General features: G+C 42.2%; 8 protein-coding genes across 8 annotated transcripts in view; 7 read left to right on the forward strand and 1 right to left on the reverse strand.

The window, feature by feature from the left end:
• Positions 1-26,011, reverse strand: part of LOC118319180 (fibroblast growth factor 18) — a 209,752-nt gene that overhangs the window by 82,004 nt on the left and 101,737 nt on the right. The window lies entirely within an intron of this gene.
• On the forward strand, positions 3,625-6,163 carry LOC118320006 (protocadherin alpha-8-like). Its single transcript, XM_047334213.1, has one exon. The coding sequence runs from the start codon at positions 3,773-3,775 to the stop codon at positions 6,161-6,163; it is 2,391 nt and encodes a 796-aa protein (XP_047190169.1). The 5' UTR covers positions 3,625-3,772.
• The window catches only part of LOC118319165 (protocadherin alpha-C2-like), a 149,752-nt gene continuing 130,578 nt past the window's right edge, over positions 6,838-26,011 (forward strand). The window contains exon 1 of the mRNA XM_047334197.1: positions 6,838-9,336. Within this exon, the coding sequence (XP_047190153.1) occupies positions 7,001-9,336 (2,336 nt within the window). The 5' untranslated portion in view covers positions 6,838-7,000. The remainder of the gene's footprint in view (positions 9,337-26,011) is intronic.
• On the forward strand, positions 10,055-13,365 carry LOC124850517 (protocadherin alpha-8-like). Its single transcript, XM_047334414.1, has 2 exons — positions 10,055-12,598; positions 13,304-13,365. Exons 1-2 carry the CDS (start codon positions 10,225-10,227, stop codon positions 13,363-13,365), a joined length of 2,436 nt encoding a protein of 811 aa, XP_047190370.1. The 5' UTR covers positions 10,055-10,224.
• Positions 13,334-15,882, forward strand: LOC124850496 (protocadherin gamma-C3-like). The gene has a single exon (XM_047334216.1). It carries the CDS (start codon positions 13,516-13,518, stop codon positions 15,880-15,882), a length of 2,367 nt encoding a protein of 788 aa, XP_047190172.1. The 5' UTR covers positions 13,334-13,515.
• On the forward strand, positions 16,318-18,844 carry LOC118319179 (protocadherin beta-15-like). Its single transcript, XM_047334592.1, has one exon. The coding sequence runs from the start codon at positions 16,424-16,426 to the stop codon at positions 18,842-18,844; it is 2,421 nt and encodes an 806-aa protein (XP_047190548.1). The 5' UTR covers positions 16,318-16,423.
• LOC124850528 (protocadherin alpha-8-like) lies at positions 19,745-22,175 on the forward strand. Its single transcript, XM_047334593.1, has one exon. It carries the CDS (start codon positions 19,809-19,811, stop codon positions 22,173-22,175), a length of 2,367 nt encoding a protein of 788 aa, XP_047190549.1. The 5' UTR covers positions 19,745-19,808.
• On the forward strand, positions 22,967-25,773 carry LOC118319156 (protocadherin alpha-8-like). The gene has a single exon (XM_035649313.2). It carries the CDS (start codon positions 23,156-23,158, stop codon positions 25,529-25,531), a length of 2,376 nt encoding a protein of 791 aa, XP_035505206.2. The 5' UTR covers positions 22,967-23,155; the 3' UTR covers positions 25,532-25,773.

The following is a 26,011-nucleotide window of genomic DNA, read 5'->3' on the forward strand; positions in this document are numbered from 1 at the left end:
CTTATACTTTCAACTAATAACGACTTAATGGCGGAATGTTAAGGTTCACACACATTGAGGTTTTCCAGATCTTAACTTACTTCAGTTTTACTTTATTGTGGACCATAAATCACAACATGCCTCAGAATCAGGCCGGACACGCATATAGGCTGAGCTCACAATTATAAAAGCATTAAAATGCCAAATGATCACCTCACACAACGCTTGGTTTTCTACTCAGAAGGAGTTGTTGTGTGTGGATGTACAATGTCTTGCAGAGGACAATATGGCAGGATTCTCTGTTGTGAGGCTTCTATTTTTATCTCAGCTTTTCTCTCTGATACTGAGAAAGTGATGACAAAAACAAAAACAATATGTAAATAATAAAGATTAATATGAATCTATAACATATAAACACGTAATATCTGTAAGGCAGGTTTAATAATAAACAATATTGGATAATGCTTATTATGGCTTAACATATTTTCCCTTATGTAACTATTTCAACAACATAGTCAATTGGCTTTTATTAAAATTGTTTCTCTTTGTCTGAAAACAGAAAGAGTAACAAACTACACATGGGCTAAAATGTTTGTGTTTGTGATGAATAATAGTAGTGATACCGAAGAAAAGTACTCATTGAACAGTGTATAGTTTTCACAGTTAGACACAGTTAGGAACAAATGGGCACATTTTCTTGAAAACACTGAGTTACTAAATAAATCAGTTACCATAACATCATATTAGCTCAAGTGCATGTCAGTCTACATCAAACAAACAAACAAAGGACAAGACAACTGGGACACAGGTGCAGTTATAAGAAATAGCGTTGTATTATTACTGAACATTAACATAGATGATATTTAGAAATTCAAATGCATTTACATTATTCAGATTTACTTCCAGGCATGTAAACCTGTAAAGTGAGTTTTTCCTTTAATGTAAGTAGGATTCTTTAATTGAATCTGAAATTATTTTGAGTAATTCAAATCTACAACCTGTGTGTGAGTCAAAGCAATAGGGACACTTGGCAATACCTCTCTCTTGGCAGTGGAAACGTGTGTGAGGGCATCACAACCATCTAAGAAACACAGTGTCAAGTACAATTAATATGTATTGAAAGCAGCGGCCACATGATGTCACAAGTTGAAAAGCTGTATTTGTGTATATGGTTAGCCTATGAAGATATTATACACTATAATATGAAGACTCATCATCATATTTGGTTCAGTGTACACATTGTTTTGCAGGTTGTTTTTTTTTCTGAAGGTGACCTAATGAGTGTGTCTGCTTCAATGTCTGCCTTTGTGTGTGTACACGCATGACCTCATCTCCCCAGAGAGATGAGGTCATACATACGTGCAGGAAGGATTGATATTCAAGCCCACAGGATGGACTATTCACTATACCCCCACTGTGTGGTGTCTTTTAAATAAAGCAAGAATTAAATCGTTGGTTGGAGCAGTGAGATAATTTTTGATTATTATTCAGTTTCCTTTCTCATCACCACTCGACCCTGAGAGGAGACTGTCACCCTGGCTGTTGTATGCAGTGCTGGCAGAGAAGCGCACTGATCCTACATGACAAATCAATGTGGAACAAATACTAGAACAACCACCAGCTGGCACTAGTAGGCTAACACATGCTGTAATGTATTCGTTTTACCAGTATATATATATATATATATATATATATATATATATATATATATATATATATATATATATATATATATATATATATATATATATATGGGATTTCTCTTGCAATTAATTTTTTTGTAATACTGAAGACAAAAATTCAATTTTTGTGTGCTTTCTTTTACTACTGTATGAGCTGCAAGTACATGCCTTTACCCCCGGAACCTTCTTCACACAATCATTATTGTAAATAAACTATGAATAAAGGGTATGGCAGCGAAGGGTGTGTATAAAAATATCATTTAGATAATTATTAAATTCAGTATGTGTGGACACAGCTGACTTTCTTTGTCTGCAGCATCCACCGCTGCTGCATCCCTCCCCCTCTTGTTTCCTTCCTTCCCGAGTGCAAGCTTGCTTTCAGCAACATGGGCAGAGCCCTGTCTAATGGAGACTGCGTTGCCATGGTGACGTTCTGTCTTTTCGCTAGAGCTCATAGCGTGCTCTGGCGCCCGCCCCACCCACCCACAGACCCCCCTCCACTACACAGTGCAGCATCCTCAGCTTGCAGACATCATGATGAGCTCTCTCTGAGAAATATTAGCGCTTACGTTGCCCAATAACGGCTGATATACTAATACAGTGTTTTTGAAACAGTTTGATGTCTTTGCCGCGGAGCCAGAAATTTAGGAGGTGACGCAGAATGCGGCAGGCCACATGCACGAGCACGTACTGCATATACTTGGCCTGAATCCAGAACCAATACGCACATACGTCATAGCAGGTGGGAGGGGTGCGCCGATTCTGGGTTTTTATTATGTAGGTCAGTTTCCCCGCTGCGGTTAGTCTGGACATCGTGTTCTTTTTCCGTCATCATTCCCCTCTGGATATTCTCGTGCACTGCTGCAGTGAGGAAAGTTTGCTGCAAGGGCAACAAAAAAAGCCATCATTTCGTTTGACCAATGCAGAGCTGCCGCATGAGTCGGCTCATTTTAGCAGTACTTGCAGGTTTAATCCATGAGATGTCGCTGTTCACCTCTGCAATAGGATACATGCTATGGGAGTGTGCTGAGTACAGCACACAGTTAAAGCAGAGAGAATGTGGATGGCAGCACCTACATTAGCACCAACACACTAGAACTGAAGTAAACTTTTTCTTAAATGTCTTGGTTCTGTTGACACATGTTCAGTTCATTCATCATTGTCCATTATCATTAAGTATTTTGCTCACTGCACAGGCGTCAAACAAAACAATTAGGATAAAGCACACAATTCAACATATATGTTAAAATTTTCCAAAAAACATTTTATATTTTTTGCTGCAGGTAAGAAGATAAATAAGAAACCACCTTGTATTGTTACGTCTCAACACACTTAGTTGCAACTACTTTCTGAAATGTCTGCGTAAATCTGAAGTTACTATATTAGTTTTGCCAAGCACCTATGGCATTTAGCATTTAACTTTCAGATTTAGATTTAACATTAAGTTTAAATTGAGATTCAACATTAAGTTCAAATTGAGATTTAACATTAAGTTTAAATTTAGATTTAACATTTGCGTTATCTTAAATAGGCAATTTTCTTTCGAAAAAAGTAAATATGACAAAATAAATTTTAATGTATTAAAAATTGCTGTAAATCTGCTAAGAAGTGACTTAAATAATTACATTCCTTTTTAAAAAAACGTTTCGGAGCGTTCGGTTAGACTGTTATTGCAACATGATGACAAATATTTATCAGCTATTTGTGGGAAATAGTCCTGAGTAAGTCCTGCTCTCGGTTTAGAAATATTATCTTTACTCTTCAGCATCCAGTTGTTAGATGCAATCTTTACTAGCCTACACGCTTGAATATTGAAATATTAAAGACATTTTTATAACTAGCGTAGGATCGCTGCCGTGTCAATGGGTGGTGCTGTTACATACTGTATATGCACAGGGGTTGTGTGTGCGTGTGAGGACATCTTTTTCTAACATTCACATTCAGTAACAACCCAAAGAGACCCGGTAAAAGAACGGACTGGATAGCCTTTTGCTAGAATGACGGTTCCCGAGGACTTTTTTTGTTTATTCTCCCTGAGAAGAAACTGAAAATCATATCTGAATTTTGTCGACGGATTAAAGACCAGTGACTTAAAGGATTTTTACCAAACAATGGCGATAACGGACAGCAAAGGACGATGGCTGGATGTGTGGGTTTTCTTTTGTCTGCCACTGATGGTTGTGATTCATCTGGATGGGATCTCTGCTCAAATACGTTATTCCATTCAGGAAGAATTGAAATCAGGGACGGTGGTGGGAAATGTGGCCAAGGACCTTGGGTTAGACATTGGAAGACTGGCGGAAAGAAATCTTCGTGTCGTGTCAGGAACGAAGCAGGATCTGTTTAAGATGAATGCGAGAGAGGGATTGTTGATAGTGGAGAAGAGGGTGGACCGAGAGGAGCTGTGTGCAAAAACTGCTCCATGCGTCACGAATCTTAAAGCAGTTGTAGAAAATCCGCTCGAGATGCATCAAGTCATAATCGAAATACTCGATGTAAACGACAATTCGCCCAAATTCCCCGAGGAGAACTACACATTAGAGGTGCTGGAGTCCGCCGTGGTTGGGTCTCGATTTCAAATGGAAGGAGCCCACGACTTGGACGTCGGTGTTAATTCCTTACAGTCATATAAGCTAAACCATAACCCCTATTTTCGCCTGGAAACGGAGGAATCTGGGGAGGATGGAAAAATTCCATTCCTGATTTTACAGCGACCTCTGGATAGGGAGCAGGCTGCTGAACACTGGTTACTGTTAACAGCTACAGATGGAGGGAAACCGTCAAAATCTGGGAAAATTAATATCACTGTTATTGTGTCTGACGTAAATGACAACTCACCAGTGTGTGAAAGACAGAAATACACCATTACAATAAAGGAAAACGCACCTGCAGGGACATCTCTGCTGGCAGTAAACGCATCGGACTCTGATGAGGGGATGAACGGTGAAATCGAATATTCTTTGAGGGGTAAACTCAGAGGAATGTCCACCGACCCGTTTGAGTTGGACAGCAGAACGGGCAAACTAACAGTGAAAGGAGGCCTCGATTACGAGGAAAAGCAAGTCTACGAGATCAAGGTACTGGCTGCAGACAGAGGCGCCGTGTCTCTCTCCACACACTGCAATGTGATCGTCAGAGTGGAAGACGTGAATGATAACCAACCCGAGATAGAGATCACATCGCTGTCAAGTCGCATTCCAGAGGACGCACCTCCTGGCACGGTGGTGGCGTTGATGGGAGTGACGGACCTTGACTCGGGTGTGAATGGACAGGTGGTCTGCAGTGTGCCTGGCCATTTACCCTTTGACTTAAAGCCATCTCATGACGGACAGTCATACTCTTTGGTCACCAAGGACTACTTGGATAAGGAAACAATACATATGTATGACATCACAATAACGGCGAAAGATTTAGGGAGCCCCACACTGTCATCTACCAAGGTGATACATGTAGATGTGCTGGATGTCAATGACAATCGCCCTTTGTTCACTGAAAGCCCATATACCTTTTATGTGCCTGAAAATAACAAGGCCGGGATGTCAATGTTTTCGGTGAGTGCCACTGATGCTGATGGAGGTGAAAACGCGGCAGTCACATATTACCTCGAGCGAAAGAGCGCAGGTCACACAGTGACCTCCTTTTTAAATATAAACGAAGAGAACGGCACCATTTCCGCGTTAAAAAGTTTCGACTTTGAAACACTGAAAAATTTCCACTTCCACGTCGTTGCGTCAGATTCCGGAACTCCGTCACTGAGCAGCAACGTCACAGTGAACGTGTTCATTCTGGATCAGAACGACAACGCTCCAGTCATCCTGTATCCAGTCAGCTCCAACGGTTCTGCTGAAGGTGTGGAGGAGATTCCCCGCAACGTGAACGCAGGACACTTGGTGACTAAAGTCAGAGCCTATGACGCTGATATAGGATATAACGGCTGGTTACTGTTCTCACTGCAGGAAGTGACTGACCACAGTCTCTTTGGTTTGGACCGCTACACAGGACAGATCAGAACACTTCGCTCATTCACAGAGACAGACGAGGCTGAGCACAAACTGATCATACTGGTGAAAGACAACGGGAACGTTTCTCTCTCAGCAACAGCTACTGTGATTGTCAAACTCGTGGAGCCCAAAGAGGCTTTTGCAGCTTCTGATGTTAAGAGTTCAACAAAAGCAGATGAGGACAACAATGTGACTTTTTACCTGATGATAACTTTGGGCTCAGTTTCAGCACTTTTTCTCATCAGCATCGTCGTGTTGATTTCAATGCAGTGCTCTAAATCCTCCCCAGACTATACTTCTAAATATCTACAAGAGACTAATTATGATGGGACACTGTGTCACAGCATCCAGTACAGATCTGGAGACAAACGCTACATGTTAGTTGGACCCAGGATGAGTATAGGATCTACTATAGTCCCAGGAAGTCATGCGAACACTCTGATGCTCCCTGACAGGAGGAGGACATCGGAGGAGGTAAGATTATTTTTAGATTTTGATTGATTTTTTGTGAAGGTGCTAAATTGTTTCTGTGGTGGTAACTGTGACATTGTGGTGATGTTCAATGTGGAGTTTGAGTTGCGGTTAAGATTAGTATTTTACATTCATATTTTAAGGCTATTCCTTAGGAAAATCTATTCACGCATAATGGAATAGTTCACAGCGCTGTCCATGGTGCTGACGCTGGCATATTGAAAATACTTTACAGCAAGAATGTTTGGTTTAAAATATATATGTATGGATTCCAAAGACCATCATTGGTGTTTCTCTTTGAGGAAATCTACTAGAAATCAATGACATTGTGTTAGATGTCACACGTCAAAATTTTGTTTTGTATAGGTCTATCTAGAAACTTCTTTTCCACTTATCCATGGATTCCTGGAAAATTGGGACGGAGTGTAACGGACTTTGATGTAGTGTGTTGGACATTAAGTACAATACTCATCACTTCTAATGTAGAACTGTGTCAGCTCCATTCAAACAGTCAGCGCCGTGTAAATTAGTTATGATTAAGAAGCTACACTTTGCAGACACACTGGTTTCTGCATTTATGTATTTGCTTTAAAAGTAGACCATGATGTGCTCCGTCCACAAGGTGTCAGTGTCATATCAGCACACACTGTTACGTTATAGAGTTTGCCCTGCCCCTTCCAGCGAGGTTTTGTTCTGGTCGACATACTGAACACTGGATACCTTCAAGTCGAACGAGTGTTACCGTTGCGGCAGCTGAGGCAGAAAAGATGGGAAGGATTTCAACGGTGTATGTTGTGTCTTAGGATAATATTTTTTTTTCGTACGGACCCGTGGCTGGACATAACAATAATAATCTGAGGTGGAACGATGGGACAAAGACGAGGAATACACTACTGGTGGGCGACCTTCTGTGTTTGTGTGACGCTGTGCTGCGTGGTGCCGGTTTCAGCTCAGATCAAATATTCCGTTCCAGAGCAAGTCAAAGTGGGATCTATTGTTGGAAATGTCGCCAAGGATCTAGGATTGGACATCAGCTCTTTGGAGGACAGACGGTTTCGTATTGTCTCGGGTACTGAAGATTCTCAGTTTGATGTCAATCAGAACAATGGCGCGTTGTATGTGCGTAAAAACATCGACCGGGAGGAGCTCTGTGAAAGCGCCTCGTCGTGTTTAATAAACCTGAAAATGGTGGCTGAGGATCCGATGGAAATACATTATGTGGCAGTAGAAATCAATGATGTAAATGATCACGCACCCAATTTTCAGGATGAAGGAAAAATAATAGAAATTGCCGAGTCCACTCTCCTCGGACGACGCTTCCAATTACCAACTGCTCGCGATCCAGATGTTGGCACAAACACAGTTCGTTTGTATAAATTAAGTCAAAACGAATATTTTAGCATACAAATTCGAGAGAGAGGAGAAGACAAGATACCTTTCTTAGTTTTACAAAAATCTCTAGATAGGGAAAAGCATCATGAGCACAAACTGATTCTGACAGCAGTTGACGGAGGGAATCCACCGAGATCAGGGACTCTTAATGTCACAGTCATAGTCCTCGATTCAAATGATAATCATCCTATATTTAGTCAAGAAGTGTATACAGTGACAGTTCCTGAAAATGTCAAGGCTGAAACACGTGTGATAACAGTTAAGGCAACTGATCTGGATGAAGGTGCAAATGGAGATATTGAATATTTTTTGGGGGGTGAACTTGACCCTAAAATATATGACATGTTCATGTTAGATAAAGACACTGGTGAAATTCGAGTAAAAGGTCAAATTGACTTTGAGATGGTTGACGTCTATAAGTTAGATGTCCATGCCACTGACAGAGGACAACCTCCAATTAGTACTGACTGCAGAGTTATTATCAAAGTTATCGATGAAAATGACAACACACCTGAAATAGAGGTGACGTCTCTGTCAAAGATGGTGTCTGAAGACTCAAAACCTGGGACTGTCGTTTCTCTCATTAGCGTCACAGACAGAGACGCCGGTTTAAACGGCAAAGTAACATGTAGTCTTTCAGATAATGTGCCATTCGAATTAAAACCGTCTTTTCAAGATAATATGTACTCGTTAGTTTTGAAACATCGTTTGGATCGAGAATCAGTTTCACATTATGATTTAGAAATAACAGCTACGGACTTTGGGCAGCCTCCCCTTTCTACATTCAAAACTCTGAGTATTGATGTGTCAGACGTGAATGACAACAACCCAGAGTTTTTGTATAATCCAGTCGAACTTTACCTGGTAGAAAATAATGTCCCAGGTAGAATAATATTTTCTGTGACAGCTTCGGATAAAGACTTGGATGAAAATGCGGCTTTAACTTATCATATTGTTAGAGAGGAAGGTAGTCAAGTTAAAAATGCAGCATTTTTAAGCATCAATTCAGATAATGGACAAATATCCGCGCAAAAAAGTTTCGACTTTGAGACAATGAAAACTTTCCACTTCCACGTTGTTGCGTCAGATTCCGGAACTCCGTCACTGAGCAGCAACGTCACAGTGAACGTGTTCATTCTGGATCAGAACGACAACGCTCCAGTCATCCTGTATCCAGTCAGCTCCAACGGTTCTGCTGAAGGTGTGGAGGAGATTCCCCGCAACGTGAACGCAGGACACTTGGTGACTAAAGTCAGAGCCTATGACGCTGATATAGGATATAACGGCTGGTTACTGTTCTCACTGCAGGAAGTGACTGACCACAGTCTCTTTGGTTTGGACCGCTACACAGGACAGATCAGAACACTTCGCTCTTTCACAGAGACAGACGAGGCTGAGCACAAACTGATCATACTGGTGAAAGACAACGGGAACGTTTCTCTCTCAGCAACAGCTACTGTGATTGTCAAACTCGTGGAGCCCAAAGAGGCTTTTGCAGCTTCTGATGTTAAGAGTTCAACAAAAGCAGATGAAGACAACAATGTGACTTTTTACCTGATGATAACTTTGGGCTCAGTTTCAGCACTTTTTCTCATCAGCATCGTCGTGTTGATTTCAATGCAGTGCTCAAAATCATCCCCAGACTATACTTCTAAATATCTACAAGAGACTAATTATGATGGGACACTGTGTCACAGCATCCAGTACAGATCTGGAGACAAACGCTACATGTTAGTTGGACCCAGGATGAGTATAGGATCTACTATAGTCCCAGGAAGTCATGCGAACACACTGGTGCTCCCTGACAGGAGGTCTGCAACAGGCGAGGTAAGACTTGTTTTGATTGATCTTTCAAGGTGCTGGAGTGTATTTGTGGTGGTATTTGTCAGGCTGTGGTGAAGCTAAATTTGGGGTTTGAGTTTCGGTTCAGGATGGGTATTTATCAATTGATATTTTATGGCTACTTCACGGGGAAGTCTATACAAACATAATGGTCTAGTTCACAGCGCTGTCCATGGTGCTGACACTTTCACGGTCTGGTCATATTGAAGAGATTTTAAATCAGGGATAGTTGTTTGTTTTAGATATGTATGTATGGATTCCAAAGACCAACATCGTTGCTTCTCTTTGGGAGAATTTTACTAGAAATCAATGACAATCATGCCAATTGTCACACATCATCCTTTTATTGTATATAGTTCTATCTAGAAACTTCTTGTCCACTTATCCAAGGATTCCTGGAAAATTGGGACGGAGTGTAACGGACTTTGATGTAGTGTGTTGGACATTAAGTACAATACTCATCACTTCTAATGTAGAACTGTGTCAGCTCCATTCAAACAGTCAGCACCGTGTAAATTAGTTATGATTAAAAAGCTACAATTTGCAAACACACTGGTTTCTGCATTTATGTATTTGCTTTAAAAGTAGACCATGATGTGCTCCGTCCACAAGGTGTCAGTGTCATATCAGCACACACTGTTACGTTATAGAGTTTGCCCTGCCCCTTCCAGCGAGGTTTTGTTCTGGTCGACATACTGAACACTGGATACCTTCAAGTCGAACGAGTGTTACCGTTGCGGCAGCTGAGGCAGAAAAGATGGGAAGGATTTCAACGGTGTATGTTGTGTCTTAGGATAATATTTTTTTTTCGTACGGACCCGTGGCTGGACATAACAATAATAATCTGAGGTGGAACGATGGGACAAAGACGAGGAATACACTACTGGTGGGCGACCTTCTGTGTTTGTGTGACGCTGTGCTGCGTGGTGCCGGTTTCAGCTCAGATCAAATATTCCGTTCCAGAGCAAGTCAAAGTGGGATCTATTGTTGGAAATGTCGCCAAGGATCTAGGATTGGACATCAGCTCTTTGGAGGACAGACGGTTTCGTATTGTCTCGGGTACTGAAGATTCTCAGTTTGATGTCAATCAGAACAATGGCGCGTTGTATGTGCGTAAAAACATCGACCGGGAGGAGCTCTGTGAAAGCGCCTCGTCGTGTTTAATAAACCTGAAAATGGTGGCTGAGGATCCGATGGAAATACATTATGTGGCAGTAGAAATTATTGATGTAAATGATCACTCACCCAATTTTGAGGAGGAAGAGCACGTATTAGAAATTGCCGAGTCCACTCTGTCAGGGCAACGCTTCCAGTTACCAACTGCTCGCGATCCAGATGTTGGCACTAATACAGTGCGTGTGTATAAATTAAGTCATAACGAATATTTTAGCATACAAATTCGAGAGAGAGGAGAAGACAAGATACCTTTCTTGGTTTTACAAAAATCTCTAGATAGGGAAAAGCATCATGAGCACAAACTGATTCTGACAGCAGTTGACGGAGGGAATCCACCGAGATCAGGGACTCTCAATGTCACAGTCATAGTCCTCGATTCAAATGATAATCATCCTATATTTAGCCAAGAAGTGTATACAGTGACAGTTCCTGAAAATGTCAATCCTGAAACACGTGTGATAACAGTTAAGGCAACTGATCTGGATGAAGGTGCAAATGGAGAAATTGAATATGTTTTCGGTGGTAAAATTGACCCTAAAACATATGACATGTTTATGTTAGATAAAGACACTGGTGAAATTCGAGTAAAAGGTGAAATTGACTTTGAGATGGTTGACGTCTATAAGTTAGATGTCCATGCCACTGACAGAGGACAACCTCCGATGAGTACTGACTGCAGAGTTATTATCAAAGTTATCGATGAAAATGACAACACACCTGAAATAGAGGTGACGTCTCTGTCAAAGATGGTGTCTGAAGACTCAAAACCTGGGACTGTCGTTTCTCTCATTAGCGTCACAGACAGAGACGCCGGTTTAAACGGCAAAGTAACATGTAGTCTTTCAGATAATGTGCCATTCGAATTAAAACCGTCTTTTCAAGATAATATGTACTCGTTAGTTTTGAAACATCGTTTGGATCGAGAATCAGTTTCACATTATGATTTAGAAATAACAGCTACGGACTTTGGGCAGCCTCCCCTTTCTACATTCAAAACTCTGAGTATTGATGTGTCAGACGTGAATGACAACAACCCAGAGTTTTTGTATAATCCAGTCGAACTTTACCTGGTAGAAAATAATGTCCCAGGTAGAATAATATTTTCTGTGACAGCTTCGGATAAAGACTTGGATGAAAATGCGGCTTTAACTTATCATATTGTTAGAGAGGAAGGTAGTCAAGTTAAAAATGCAGCATTTTTAAGCATCAATTCAGATAATGGACAAATATCCGCGCAAAAAAGTTTCGACTTTGAGACACTGAAAACGTTCCACTTCCACGTTGTTGCGTCAGATTCCGGAACTCCGTCACTGAGCAGCAACGTCACAGTGAACGTGTTCATTCTGGATCAGAACGACAACGCTCCAGTCATCCTGTATCCAGTCAGCTCCAACGGTTCTGCTGAAGGTGTGGAGGAGATTCCCCGCAACGTGAACGCAGGACACTTGGTGACTAAAGTCAGAGCCTATGACGCTGATATAGGATATAACGGCTGGTTACTGTTCTCACTGCAGGAAGTGACTGACCACAGTCTCTTTGGTTTGGACCGCTACACAGGACAGATCAGAACACTTCGCTCATTCACAGAGACAGACGAGGCTGAGCACAAACTGATCATACTGGTGAAAGACAACGGGAACGTTTCTCTCTCAGCAACAGCTACTGTGATTGTCAAACTCGTGGAGCCCAAAGAGGCTTTTGCAGCTTCTGATGTTAAGAGTTCAACAAAAGCAGATGAAGACAACAATGTGACTTTTTACCTGATGATAACTTTGGGCTCAGTTTCAGCACTTTTTCTCATCAGCATCGTCGTGTTGATTTCAATGCAGTGCTCAAAATCATCCCCAGACTATACTTCTAAATATCTGCAAGAGACTAATTATGATGGGACACTGTGTCACAGCATCCAGTACAGATCTGGAGACAAACGCTACATGTTAGTTGGACCCAGGATGAGTATAGGATCTACTATAGTCCCAGGAAGTCATGCGAACACTCTGATGCTCCCTGACAGGAGGAGGGGATCTGGAGAGGTAAGACCATGCTTTGATTTCAGTCGAAGATATATTTCTTTTTTCTTTGTTACTTACATGATATCACAGGCTCTGACACGCTATTATTCACCCCCCTCCCCCAACTCCCCCCCCCCTTTGTCCTTCGTTCCCATGCTTGTGTTTAATTGAGCTGTCCGTGGTGCTGAAATGTTGTTCGCGTTTGTTACCAATATATTCTTGATTTATTGCTTTGTTGCATTGCAATTAATGCCAGGTGGACCGAAATAATTAATAGCTCGACCTGTTGTTCTGAGTTCCCATTCAGTTAGTTTCACTATGTCAAGACACGTGTCTAATAGTTACCAAAGCAATCCATAGTGTATTGAACAAAACAGAGTTGTGGAGCAGATTGACAGTGTGTGAAGTTACGTTTCATCTAAAAACACATAGCAATCCCATAATTTCCGTTGTTATTGTTTCTCTCATTGGTTGTCCGATAAGCACACATCTGAGTAACAACTTGAATGGAGACTGCCTACAAAACGTGTGGGTATTTGCTAGAAGGAGACTTAGGTAGACATTTGTATTAAGCCCATCGCTTGAACTTATCTACTGGACTATGGGCCGCATACTGTGTACTATAGTCGAAGTCCCGAGCGAAAGAGGTAGTGATATGAACAACGTTGATTTCATATCATATTGATGCACACTGGCCGGAGGGTGTCAGTGCAGCCTAGATAATGACTGTGTTGCTCATTCTGTACAGGCCCTGCCCATCCCTGGATCATCTCAGATGAAGGGGACATGCTTAGCGAGTACACGTCGTAGATTATATTATACATCAGTCATTGTAAGCGGTTAATGTATATGTGTGAATGCTTCTATTTGCGAATGGTGCAATGGAGCGAATGTGACTGGTTCGATTCATAACTGGATTATTGTTTTTACGTCAAATAAAGCCACTTTTTTTGCTTCACAATGGAAGAACGAGGACAAAGGCGCCGGGTGAACTGCTGGTGGCTGGCCGGGGTTTTGTTGCTGTGCTTTGAGGAGCGGGTTTTGGCTCAGCTAAGATACTCGGTTCCGGAGGAAGCGCAAGTGGGATCCGCTGTCGGAAATGTTGCCAAGGATTTAGGGCTCGACACAAGCACTTTGACTGACAGGCGGTTTCGCATCGTTTCGGGTCCGAATCATGCTCTGTTTCAGTTGAATCAGAACACTGGAGTGTTGTATGTGGGGGAAATAATGGACCGCGAAGAAATCTGCGATGGGACCAAGGTTTGTTTGATAAACCTGAAAATTGTTGTCGAAAGCCCACTGGAAATACATTACGTTGGCGTTGAAATAACGGATGTAAATGACCACGCACCGACGTTTCCAGAAAACGAGCAGCGACTGGAAATAGCAGAGCACACTCCCCCAGGTACCCGTTTCCAAATCCATGCAGCTAGAGACCCCGATGTCGGCACACAGTCAGTTCGAGTATATAAATTGAAACAAAATGAATTTTTTGATACAGACGTGAGAGACAGCGAGGGCGACAAAATACCGTTTTTAGTGCTGAGGAAGCCTTTGGACAGGGAGCAAAAGGCAGAGCATGATTTAATATTAACGGCTATGGATGGAGGCAGTCCGTCCAAATCTGGGAGTCTTAACATAACGATCACTGTACTAGATGCAAATGATAATCGGCCCGTGTTCAGCAAAGATACATACACTGTGTCATTAGATGAAAATGCCCCGATTGGAACACTTGTGATACAATTGAACGCTACAGATTTAGATGAAGGTTTGAATAGCCAAATTGAATACACATTTGGAAAAACACAAAAGAAGAAAGTGCACGATACCTTTGAATTAGACAGTTTGACTGGTGAGATTCGAGTGAAAGGAAAAGTGGACTTTGAGGACACGGAGATTTACAAACTAGACCTGCAGGCTTCAGATAAGGGTCAGCTGCCCTGGACGGCCGAAAGTAGAGTTGTGATAAAAATTAAAGATGTGAATGATAATAAACCAGAGATTGAAGTGACTTCACTTTCAAACGTTGTCCCCGAGGATTCAAAGCCCGGCACTGTTATCTCTCTCATTAGTGTTACGGACAGAGACTCTGGTGTTAATGGGAAAGTTATTTGTAAAATCTTGGACAATGTTCCTTTTGATTTGACGCCATCCATTGAGGAAAACATGTACTCTCTCGTCACAAAGGGGCGTTTGGACCGAGAAACCGTGTCACATTATGACATCACGATAAGAGCTACTGACGGTGGGGATCCTCCACTTTCCTCTGAAAAATCCTTGCGCGTTCAGGTGTCAGACGTAAATGACAACAGACCAGTTTTCAGTCAGAATCCATTTGAACTTTATTTGGTAGAAAACAATGCTCCAGGTACGTCAATATTTTCTGTAACTGCTGCTGATACTGATCTGAATGAAAATGCAGCAATAACGTACCACATTGTGAGACGGGATGCGTTGCAGGGTGATATGATATCTTACCTGAACGTAAACTCAGAAAACGGACAAATATCCGCGCTGAAAAGTTTCGACTTTGAAACACTGAAAACTTTCCACTTCCACGTTGTTGCGTCAGATTCCGGAACTCCGTCACTGAGCAGCAACGTCACAGTGAACGTGTTCATTCTGGATCAGAACGACAACGCTCCAGTCATCCTGTATCCAGTCAGCTCCAACGGTTCTGCTGAAGGTGTGGAGGAGATTCCCCGCAACGTGAACGCAGGACACTTGGTGACTAAAGTCAGAGCCTATGACGCTGATATAGGATATAACGGCTGGTTACTGTTCTCACTGCAGGAAGTGACTGACCACAGTCTCTTTGGTTTGGACCGCTACACAGGACAGATCAGAACACTTCGCTCATTCACAGAGACAGACGAGGCTGAGCACAAACTGATCATACTGGTGAAAGACAACGGGAACGTTTCTCTCTCAGCAACAGCTACTGTGATTGTCAAACTCGTGGAGCCCAAAGAGGCTTTTGCAGCTTCTGACGTTAAGAGTTCAACAAAAGCAGATGAAGACAACAATGTGACTTTTTACCTGATGATAACTTTGGGCTCAGTTTCAGCACTTTTTCTCATCAGCATCATCGTGTTGATTTCAATGCAGTGCTCAAAATCCTCCCCAGACTATACTTCTAAATATCTACAAGAGACTAATTATGATGGGACACTGTGTCACAGCATCCAGTACAGATCTGGAGACAAACGCTACATGTTAGTTGGACCCAGGATGAGTATAGGATCTACTATAGTCCCAGGAAGTCATGCGAACACACTGATGCTCCCTGACAGGAGGAGGACATCGGAGGAGGTAAGAGCTTGAAAATGATTTCATATATAGAATGTATATATGCACTGTGCTCTGTTGTTGCCTTGTGCTCAATTTGAAGTATCCTTTTCATCACCATACATCTCTGCAGTACACATTACACTACAAAACTACAAGTTTGTTTTTTTTACACCTTTAACCAATAAGCTATATCCACAGTCCGTCTCAAGACATTCATGTTTGACACACGACAACCTTGATCTAGTTCAGACATTTCAATATCTTGATTGAATCTACAAACAAGTCCCAACATAGTTTCTGTTTGTGATCTATTGCAGTTGAGAATATACTGTATATCCTAGACTTTATCCCAAGACCTCTGGGTGTCAGTATTAGCCTACATTGGGAAATCTTACGGTACCTTGTCCCTCCCCTCACAAAGCTTTTGTTTGCCGCTTCAAAGAAGCAGATAACCCAGTCGAATCAAGCTCGCAGTCGTGGGGTTCTGCTAAATTTATGAATATGCGACACACAATGCGTTGGATATATATAGCTATTTTGTAACAGGATCTGTGAATTCATATTTTGCTGGAAAATGATGGGGGCCAAAAGACAAACTCGAACAAGGAACTGCTCCTGTTTTTATTTTTACGTGGCTCTACTGTTGTTTTTCGGGAAACGGGTTCTGGCAGAAATAAGGTACTCGATTCCGGAGGAGGTAAAAGACGGCACTGTCGTTGGGAATGCTGCGAAGGATCTTGGTCTTGACATCGCCTCTTTGTTTGACCGACGGTTCCGCGTTGTTTCTGAATCGAAGGAGACGTTTTTTGAGGTGAACCAGAACAATGGGGCTCTGTATGTGCACAACAAAATCGACAGAGAGGAGCTCTGTCAGGGCAGTGGTGCCTGCGTAATGGAGCTAAAAGTCATCGTCGAAAACCCGTTGGAAATACACTACGTGGTTGTGGAAATTACTGATGTGAACGATCACACTCCCAGTTTCCCGGAGAAAGACCAAACATTTGAAATAGGTGAACAGACGTTGCCAGGAATGCGTTTTCAGCTGCACACTGCTCGTGACCCCGATGCAGGAATTAACTCTATTCGTACTTTTACGTTAACGTCGAACGATCACTTTGAATTAGATATCCGTCAAAGCGATGAGGATAAAATACCATTTCTGGTGCTGAAAATGTCACTGGACAGAGAACAAAAGAGCAAACACCTGCTGACTGTTACAGCTATTGATGGAGGTAAACCTCCGAGATCCGGCACACTTAATGTTTCCATTATTGTTCTTGATAGTAATGACAATCGTCCCATGTTTAGTCAAGAGATTTACCAAATTGAGATACAAGAAAATGTCCCAGTCGGTACGTCAGTGTTAAAAATAAATGCGACCGATCCAGATGAAGGCACCAACGGAGAAATTGAATACAACCTCGGAAAAACTCTAAAGAAAAAAGTCTATGACATATTTGAATTGGACAAATTAACTGGAGAGATTCGAGTAAAAGGAGCAGTGGATTATGAAGAGAACGACGTTTATAAACTAGATATTCAGGCATCTGATAGAGGAACACCTCCGCTGACAGGTGAGTGCAGGGTCGTTATTAAAATAAAAGATGTAAATGATAATCCACCGGAAATAGAAGTGACGTCACTGTCGGACGTAGTGGCTGAAGACTCAAAGCCTGGCACAGTTGTTTCACTACTTAGTGTGCGGGACAAAGACTCAAAGGTAAATGGAAAAATTATATCAAGCATAACCTCAGACGTACCTTTTCAATTACAGCCATCATACAAAGAGAACATATATTCAGTTATTACTAAAGACTTTTTGGACCGAGAGCAGGTGTCGTATTATGAAATAACGATAAAAGCCACCGACTGCGGTGAACCTCCCTTGTCTACTTTTAAAACTCTGAATATTAAGATATCCGATGTAAACGACAACAGTCCACAATTCTCCCAAAATCCTTTCAAGTTTTATTTGTCAGAAAATAATGTTGCTGGGAAGTCAATATTCTCTGTGAGCGCAACGGACAGAGATTTGAATGACAATGCAGCGATTTCATATCATATCGTGAGAGAAGGGAGTCAGACTGACATACTGTCTTTCCTTAATGTAAACCCTGATAATGGACATATCACCGCGCTGAAAAGTTTCGACTTTGAAACACTGAAAACTTTCCACTTCCACGTTGTTGCGTCAGATTCCGGAACTCCGTCACTGAGCAGCAACGTCACAGTGAACGTGTTCATTCTGGATCAGAACGACAACGCTCCAGTCATCCTGTATCCAGTCAGCTCCAACGGTTCTGCTGAAGGTGTGGAGGAGATTCCCCGCAACGTGAACGCAGGACACTTGGTGACTAAAGTCAGAGCCTATGACGCTGATATAGGATATAACGGCTGGTTACTGTTCTCACTGCAGGAAGTGACTGACCACAGTCTCTTTGGTTTGGACCGCTACACAGGACAGATCAGAACACTTCGCTCATTCACAGAGACAGACGAGGCTGAGCACAAACTGATCATACTGGTGAAAGACAACGGGAACGTTTCTCTCTCAGCAACAGCTACTGTGATTGTCAAACTCGTGGAGCCCAAAGAGGCTTTTGCAGCTTCTGACGTTAAGAGTTCAACAAAAGCAGATGAGGACAACAATGTGACTTTTTACCTGATGATAACTTTGGGCTCAGTTTCAGCACTTTTTCTCATCAGCATCGTCGTGTTGATTTCAATGCAGTGCTCAAAATCATCCCCAGACTATACTTCTAAATATCTACAAGAGACTAATTATGATGGGACACTGTGTCACAGCATCCAGTACAGATCTGGAGACAAACGCTACATGTTAGTTGGACCCAGGATGAGTATAGGATCTACTATAGTCCCAGGAAGTCATGCGAACACTCTGGTGCTCCCTGACAGGAGGAGGGGATCTGGAGAGGTAAGACTTAAATGTCGTGATTTCAGATGTGGATCATCTTATTCGAGGTCCATTGTCTAATGCAGCATGTTTACACTGTGTTCAGGTTTGTTTGAGAAACATTCTTCTTTGTGCCCCTTTTCCATAAGAATAGATATACGTTTGTCAGCACCTAGCTCTGTCCATGGTTCTGAAGTGTTCTTGTAATAGCATCTTTCGCAGCGTTGCCCATGGTGACACCGACTCACGCTCTGTCATAATCAAGTGATTCACAAGTCAAAAGGTTATTTTCGTTTTAAAGCTTTATGTATTTCGTTCATGGATTACAAATAGTTATGGATATCAATGACTTGTGGTTCGTGTTTTAAGCGTTTTACTACAAATCTCTGCGTTTGTTTCTTACACGTCTGCATCTTATTAGAATCTGGGTGAATCTTGTCGACCTTTCCAGTATTCCAGTATTTCAACTGGACTGACTTCGGTTCCGGCCACTACACGGGAATATGTCCATTACTAGAGATTGAAATTATTAATCCAGCACTGTTTCCAGCATATTGAAATTGGGTCGTGGTTATTTTGGTCACGTTGTGTTGACTGCAGTGTGATGTTTCAGTCTTTAGGCAAGAAGAGAGAGAGGTTTGTTTCATCTTCTTGACACTTGAAAAGATTACTTCACTTATGTTAAGTCGTAACCCTGCAGCTGCAGAAAGTTTGCCTTAAGAATCTTCGGTTTTGGGAGACGAAACATTGTTTCTGTTTGTATTCTCCACTGTACACTTAATGTAAGCATCGAATGATCCACTGGGTGTCAGTGTTCAAATGCTGAGGCTTCAGGAAAAAATAGACTCTGCCCCTTTCAAAGAGTGCTTTTTTTCCGGTTTGGCCACAAAGAATGACATTTGCTCAGATTGTGACCTGCACCCTTCCAACGCGGACATGCTTTTCTGGAATATAATCTTGGGGCAGCTGTCGGTGTTTTAAGAGGACATCTGTGGATGCAAATTCAAATGATTACACCAAAGAAGACAAAGGATAAAGAGGCAGAATGATGTCTTGGTCTCGTTCCCTGCTTTTCGCTCTGCTGTTTTGCTTTGTTGAGCTGATCTTCGCTCAAATAAAATACTCGACACAAGAGGAAGTAAAAATCGGATCCGTTATTGGAAACGTGGCCAAAGATCTGGGCCTGGACGTCAGTACCTTGCCGAACAGACGATTTCGCATCGTGTCCGGAGCACAGGACGCGCTATTTGAGGTAAACCCGAACAATGGGGTTTTGTATGTTCACAAGAATCTCGACCGGGAACAGCTGTGCGATAGAAACGGCGCGTGTTCGATAGATCTGAAAATCGTTGTTGAAAATCCTCTGGAAGTTCATTATGTCACCGTGGAAATAACGGATGCCAACGACCACGTACCGAGTTTTGCCGAGGAAGAAAAGGTAATCGACATAGCAGAGACGACGTTGACGGGGGCACGGTTTCAGTTACCGGCTGCACGTGATCCTGATGTCGGAATAAATTCCGTCCAGCGTTATAAACTTAGTCAAAACGATAATTTCCATTTAGAAATTCGTGATAGGGGAGAAGATAAAATCCCCTTCTTAGTGTTACAGAGAATCTTGGACAGAGAGCAGAAAACAAACCATAGTTTGATTTTAACTGCTTTAGATGGAGGGACACCGCCGAAATCTGCAAATCTCAATCTAACCATAAAGGTTCTCGACATCAATGATAACAGACCAAATTTTTTGAACGAGGTTTACTCTGTGACGTTACAAGAAAATGTTGCTTTGAATACAGTTGTAATTAAAGTGCAAGCAACTGATCTGGATGAAGGAACGAATGGGGATGTCGAGTATTCCTTCGGTGGTGATGTCAATTCTAAGGAGTTATTTAGTCTTGATAGAGATACAGGTGAAATCCGAGTTAACGGACAAATTGACTATGAGACAGCTGTTGTTTACAAGTTAGACGTCCAGGCGTCAGACAAAGGCCAGCCGCCGATGACAACAGACTGTAGAGTCCTCATAAAGATTCAAGATATGAATGACAATAAACCAGAGATAGATGTGACATCAATATCCAGCATGGTCCCAGAAGACTCCAAACACGGGACCGTGATTTCTCTTATTAGTGTCACGGACATTGATTCTGGCCTGAATGGAAAAGTCTTATGCAGTCTGACGGGGAATGTACCGTTTGAATTAAAGCCGTCATTTAAAGAAAACATGTATTCATTGGTGACAAAGGAAACGTTGGACAGAGAAACTGTGTCACATTATGACATTTCAATAACGGCTACCGACTGCGGGGAGCCTCCTCTGTCCACGTTCAAAACGTTGAGTATTGAAGTGTCAGATGTCAATGATAACAGTCCAGAGTTCTCACACAGTCCCCTGGCCTTATATTTAATGGAAAACAATGCACCTGGAGCATCGATATTTTCTGTAACTGCATCTGATGAAGATTTAAACGAAAATGCGGCCGTGTCCTATCGCATAAGTGGAGGGGAAGGCGGCCATAAAGATATGACATCTTTTCTGAATATACATTCTGAAAATGGACAAATTTTGGGCCTGAAAAGTTTCGACTTTGAAACACTGAAAACTTTCCACTTCCACGTTGTTGCGTCAGATTCCGGAACTCCGTCACTGAGCAGCAACGTCACAGTGAACGTGTTCATTCTGGATCAGAACGACAACGCTCCAGTCATCCTGTATCCAGTCAGCTCCAACGGTTCTGCTGAAGGTGTGGAGGAGATTCCCCGCAACGTGAACGCAGGACACTTGGTGACTAAAGTCAGAGCCTATGACGCTGATATAGGATATAACGGCTGGTTACTGTTCTCACTGCAGGAAGTGACTGACCACAGTCTCTTTGGTTTGGACCGCTACACAGGACAGATCAGAACACTTCGCTCATTCACAGAGACAGAAGAGGCTGAGCACAAACTGATCATACTGGTGAAAGACAACGGGAACGTTTCTCTCTCAGCAACAGCTACTGTGATTGTCAAACTCGTGGAGCCCAAAGAGGCTTTTGCAGCTTCTGACGTTAAGAGTTCAACAAAAGCAGATGAAGACAACAATGTGACTTTTTACCTGATGATAACTTTGGGCTCAGTTTCAGCACTTTTCCTCATCAGCATCGTCGTGTTGATTTCAATGCAGTGCTCAAAATCCTCCCCAGACTATACTTCTAAATATCTACAAGAGACTAATTATGATGGGACACTGTGTCACAGCATCCAGTACAGATCTGGAGACAAACGCTACATGTTAGTTGGACCCAGGATGAGTATAGGATCTACTATAGTCCCAGGAAGCCATGCGAACACACTGATGCTCCCTGACAGGAGAGGAACATCTGGAGAGGTAAGACGTCTTACCATGTGTATAAATTATAAATTGTAATTTCTTTCTATTCCTGAATATATTCTAATAGATTGCTTGAGTTTCTTCTATTTTTATTTATCTCATGAATCATGCAAGATGCCTGGTTGTATATTAAGAGATCTCGAAATAGAGGGTTGAAATAGCAAAAAGCTGGATGTGGCTAGACAGCTCCATCTACAACAACGGTCTGCAATTGCTCATGCACATGCGCACTCATAGCCATGATGCATGTGATCTAAGAGCTCATCCTGTGATGGTGACTACTGTCCAAGGTGCTGAAAAAGAGATCAACTCTTCAGCAAAACAGAGTTGGGACTAGGTGTGCAGTGAATGTTTAACACTTGTGTTGCATTCCATTCCAAATAATATATCAAATATATTTATGAAAATAATATTTGTAGATGGAGCAGTGTTTGTGTCAAACATTTGCATCATTTTGTTGTCCTCGTTATGTCCGTGGGACTGAGAGGCATGACAAGGTCGAAACACGTAAAGCAACGTTAAACAACACAATGAGACATATCTTCATGATATAAGAACACACAGAGAGAGAGAGAGAGAGAGAGAGAGAGAGAGAGAGAGAGAGATAGATAGATAGAGAGAGAGAGAGAGAGAGAGAGAGAGAGAGAGAGAGAGAGAGAGAGAGAGAGAGAGAGACTATAATAGTGCTGAAATCCTGTTGTTTTTCAAATATCTGTTCCACCAGAGTCACTGTTCTCACATCAGAAGGACCATTTAGAAAATATGATCAAATCTGTTCTCAGTACCAACCTCTGGGTGTCACTATTAAATCGGGAAATCATGAAAGACTTCATCCCACCCCTCACGAACCTTTTGTTTGCCATCTTAGCAGAGCAAGGAAAGCACTCGAATCGAGCACACCAACCGACGGAATCACGTCTGCTTTCTGAAAATAAGCGATCCTCGCGGAGCTGAGATGAATAGGTGTTTGTCGCATTAAGAGGCTTCTCGGTGTGTATACAGTTTGTGATACAACGATGGGAACGGACACAAATACTCCAACGAGGAACCGCTCCTGTGAGGCTTTTTATGTGGTGGTTCTACTGCTGCTTTTCGGACATCGGGCATCGGCTCAAATAAGATACTCTGTTCCGGAGGAGGTCAAAGACGGAACTGTTGTTGGAAGCGTGGCGAAGGACCTCGGCCTTGACATGGCTTCGTTGGTCGATCGTCGGTTCCGCGTTGTGTCTGGAAGCAAAGACGCTATTTTTGAAGTGAACCAGGATAATGGGGCACTGTACGTCAATAATCATATTGACAGAGAGGAGCTCTGTCAGGGCAGCGGGGCCTGCCTGATGGAGCTGAAAATCCTCGTCGAAAACCCGTTGGAAATACACTATGTAGTTGTGGAAATTACGGATGTGAACGACCACTCTCCCACTTTTCCAGAAAGGGAGCAGACGTTTGAAATAGCAGAGCACACGTTACCAGGAAGGAGATTTCAGCTGCACACTGCTCGTGACCCCGACGCTGGAATTAACTCTATTCGTACGTACACGTTAACGTCAAATGAACATTTTGAAGTAAATATCCGTCAAAGTGATGCGACAAAAATACCATTTTTAGTGCTGAAGAAATCGTTGGACAGAGAACAAAAGAGCACACACACGCTTCTGGTCACTGCAGTCGATGGAGGTAAACCTCCAAGATCAGGAACACTTAATGTTTCTATTATAGTTCTCGATATCAACGACAACCGCCCGGTGTTCAGTCAGGAGATGTACGAAATTCTGATTCAGGAAAATGTCTCTCTCGGTACTTCGGTTTTCAGAATGAATGCGACAGATCCCGACGAAGACAATAATGGGGAAGTTGAGTACAGGCTCGGAAAAACCTTATGGCGGAAGGTCTATGACATTTTTGATTTGGACAAATTAACTGGGGAGATTAGAATAAAGGGAGAAGTGGACTATGAAGAAAAAGATGAATATGAACTGGTTGTTGAGGCGTCCGATAAAGGAACACCTCCACTGACAGGTGAGTGCAGGGTGATTATAAAGATAAAAGACGTCAATGATAATCCACCGGAAATAGAAGTGACGTCACTGTCAGATACAGTTTCAGAAGACTCAAAACCTGGTACAGTTATTTCACTCATCAGTTTAATAGATAAAGATTCCGGAGTCAATGGAAAAATGATTTCCAGCATAACTTCAGACGTTCCCTTTGAATTAAAACCCTCCTTTAAGGAAAATATATATTCGGTCGTCACAAAGGGATTTTTGGATCGAGAGAAGGTGTCATATTATGACATAATAATAAAAGGTACCGACTGTGGTGAACCTCCATTATCTACTTTTAAAACTCTCAGCATTCAGATATCAGACGTGAATGATAATAGTCCACAATTCTCCCAAAATCCATTACAGTTTTATTTGTCAGAAAATAATGTTGCTGGGAAGTCAATAATCTCTGTGAGAGCAACGGACAGAGATTTGAATGACAATGCAGCGATTTCATATCATATTTCGAGAGAAGGGAGTCAGACTGACATACTGTCTTTCCTTAATGTAAACCCTGATAATGGACATATCACCGCGCTGAAAAGTTTCGACTTTGAAACACTGAAAACTTTCCACTTCCACGTTGTTGCGTCAGATTCCGGAACTCCGTCACTGAGCAGCAACGTCACAGTGAACGTGTTCATTCTGGATCAGAACGACAACGCTCCAGTCATCCTGTATCCAGTCAGCTCCAACGGTTCTGCTGAAGGTGTGGAGGAGATTCCCCGCAACGTGAACGCAGGACACTTGGTGACTAAAGTCAGAGCCTATGACGCTGATATAGGATATAACGGCTGGTTACTGTTCTCACTGCAGGAAGTGACTGACCACAGTCTCTTTGGTTTGGACCGCTACACAGGACAGATCAGAACACTTCGCTCATTCACAGAGACAGACGAGGCTGAGCACAAACTGATCATACTGGTGAAAGACAACGGGAACGTTTCTCTCTCAGCAACAGCTACTGTGATTGTCAAACTCGTGGAGCCCAAAGAGGCTTTTGCAGCTTCTGACGTTAAGAGTTCAACAAAAGCAGATGAGGACAACAATGTGACTTTTTACCTGATGATAACTTTGGGCTCAGTTTCAGCACTTTTCCTCATCAGCATCGTCGTGTTGATTTCAATGCAGTGCTCAAAATCATCCCCAGACTATACTTCTAAATATCTACAAGAGACTAATTATGATGGGACACTGTGTCACAGCATCCAGTACAGATCTGGAGACAAACGCTACATGTTAGTTGGACCCAGGATGAGTATAGGATCTACTATAGTCCCAGGAAGTCATGCGAACACACTGGTGCTTCCTGACAGGAGGTCTGCAACAGGCGAGGTAAGACATATTTGAATGTCTTTTGCTGGTTCAAATGCTAAATATTCAATGGTTTGCAGAAAGTAACACCATCGCGTTTACATTCTTGGCCAAGTATCTGGGGTTTCTGTAAAAACAAAAAGTAATTATTTTAGTTAAATACACTTAACGTGGTTTTCTCAGTAAGTTTCAGTTTTTCAATCTTGGAAAGCTTCTCTCATTTCAAGTTTTGACGTGACTTTGACGGAGAATGATTTTTCCAACTTTGCTGGAATCATTTCATTTCACGGTCCATGACCAAAATAAATCCATACAGTATGATGATTAATCCTTGTGCAGACTATTTCAGTCTATATGTCAGTTGGAGTGCGTTTTAATGCTCAGTATTTTCTTAATTATTACAGTTTCAATAAGCTGGAAGAGTTCAGATGAATCCGATTTCGTGATAGAATCGCATGGTGGCACTAAACAACAAGAAATGCGCACCACACCGTTCACTATATGTAAGTCTGCGAG

Source organism: Scophthalmus maximus, chromosome 9 (genome assembly GCF_022379125.1).
Source record: "Scophthalmus maximus strain ysfricsl-2021 chromosome 9, ASM2237912v1, whole genome shotgun sequence".
NCBI lineage: Eukaryota > Metazoa > Chordata > Actinopteri > Pleuronectiformes > Scophthalmidae > Scophthalmus > Scophthalmus maximus.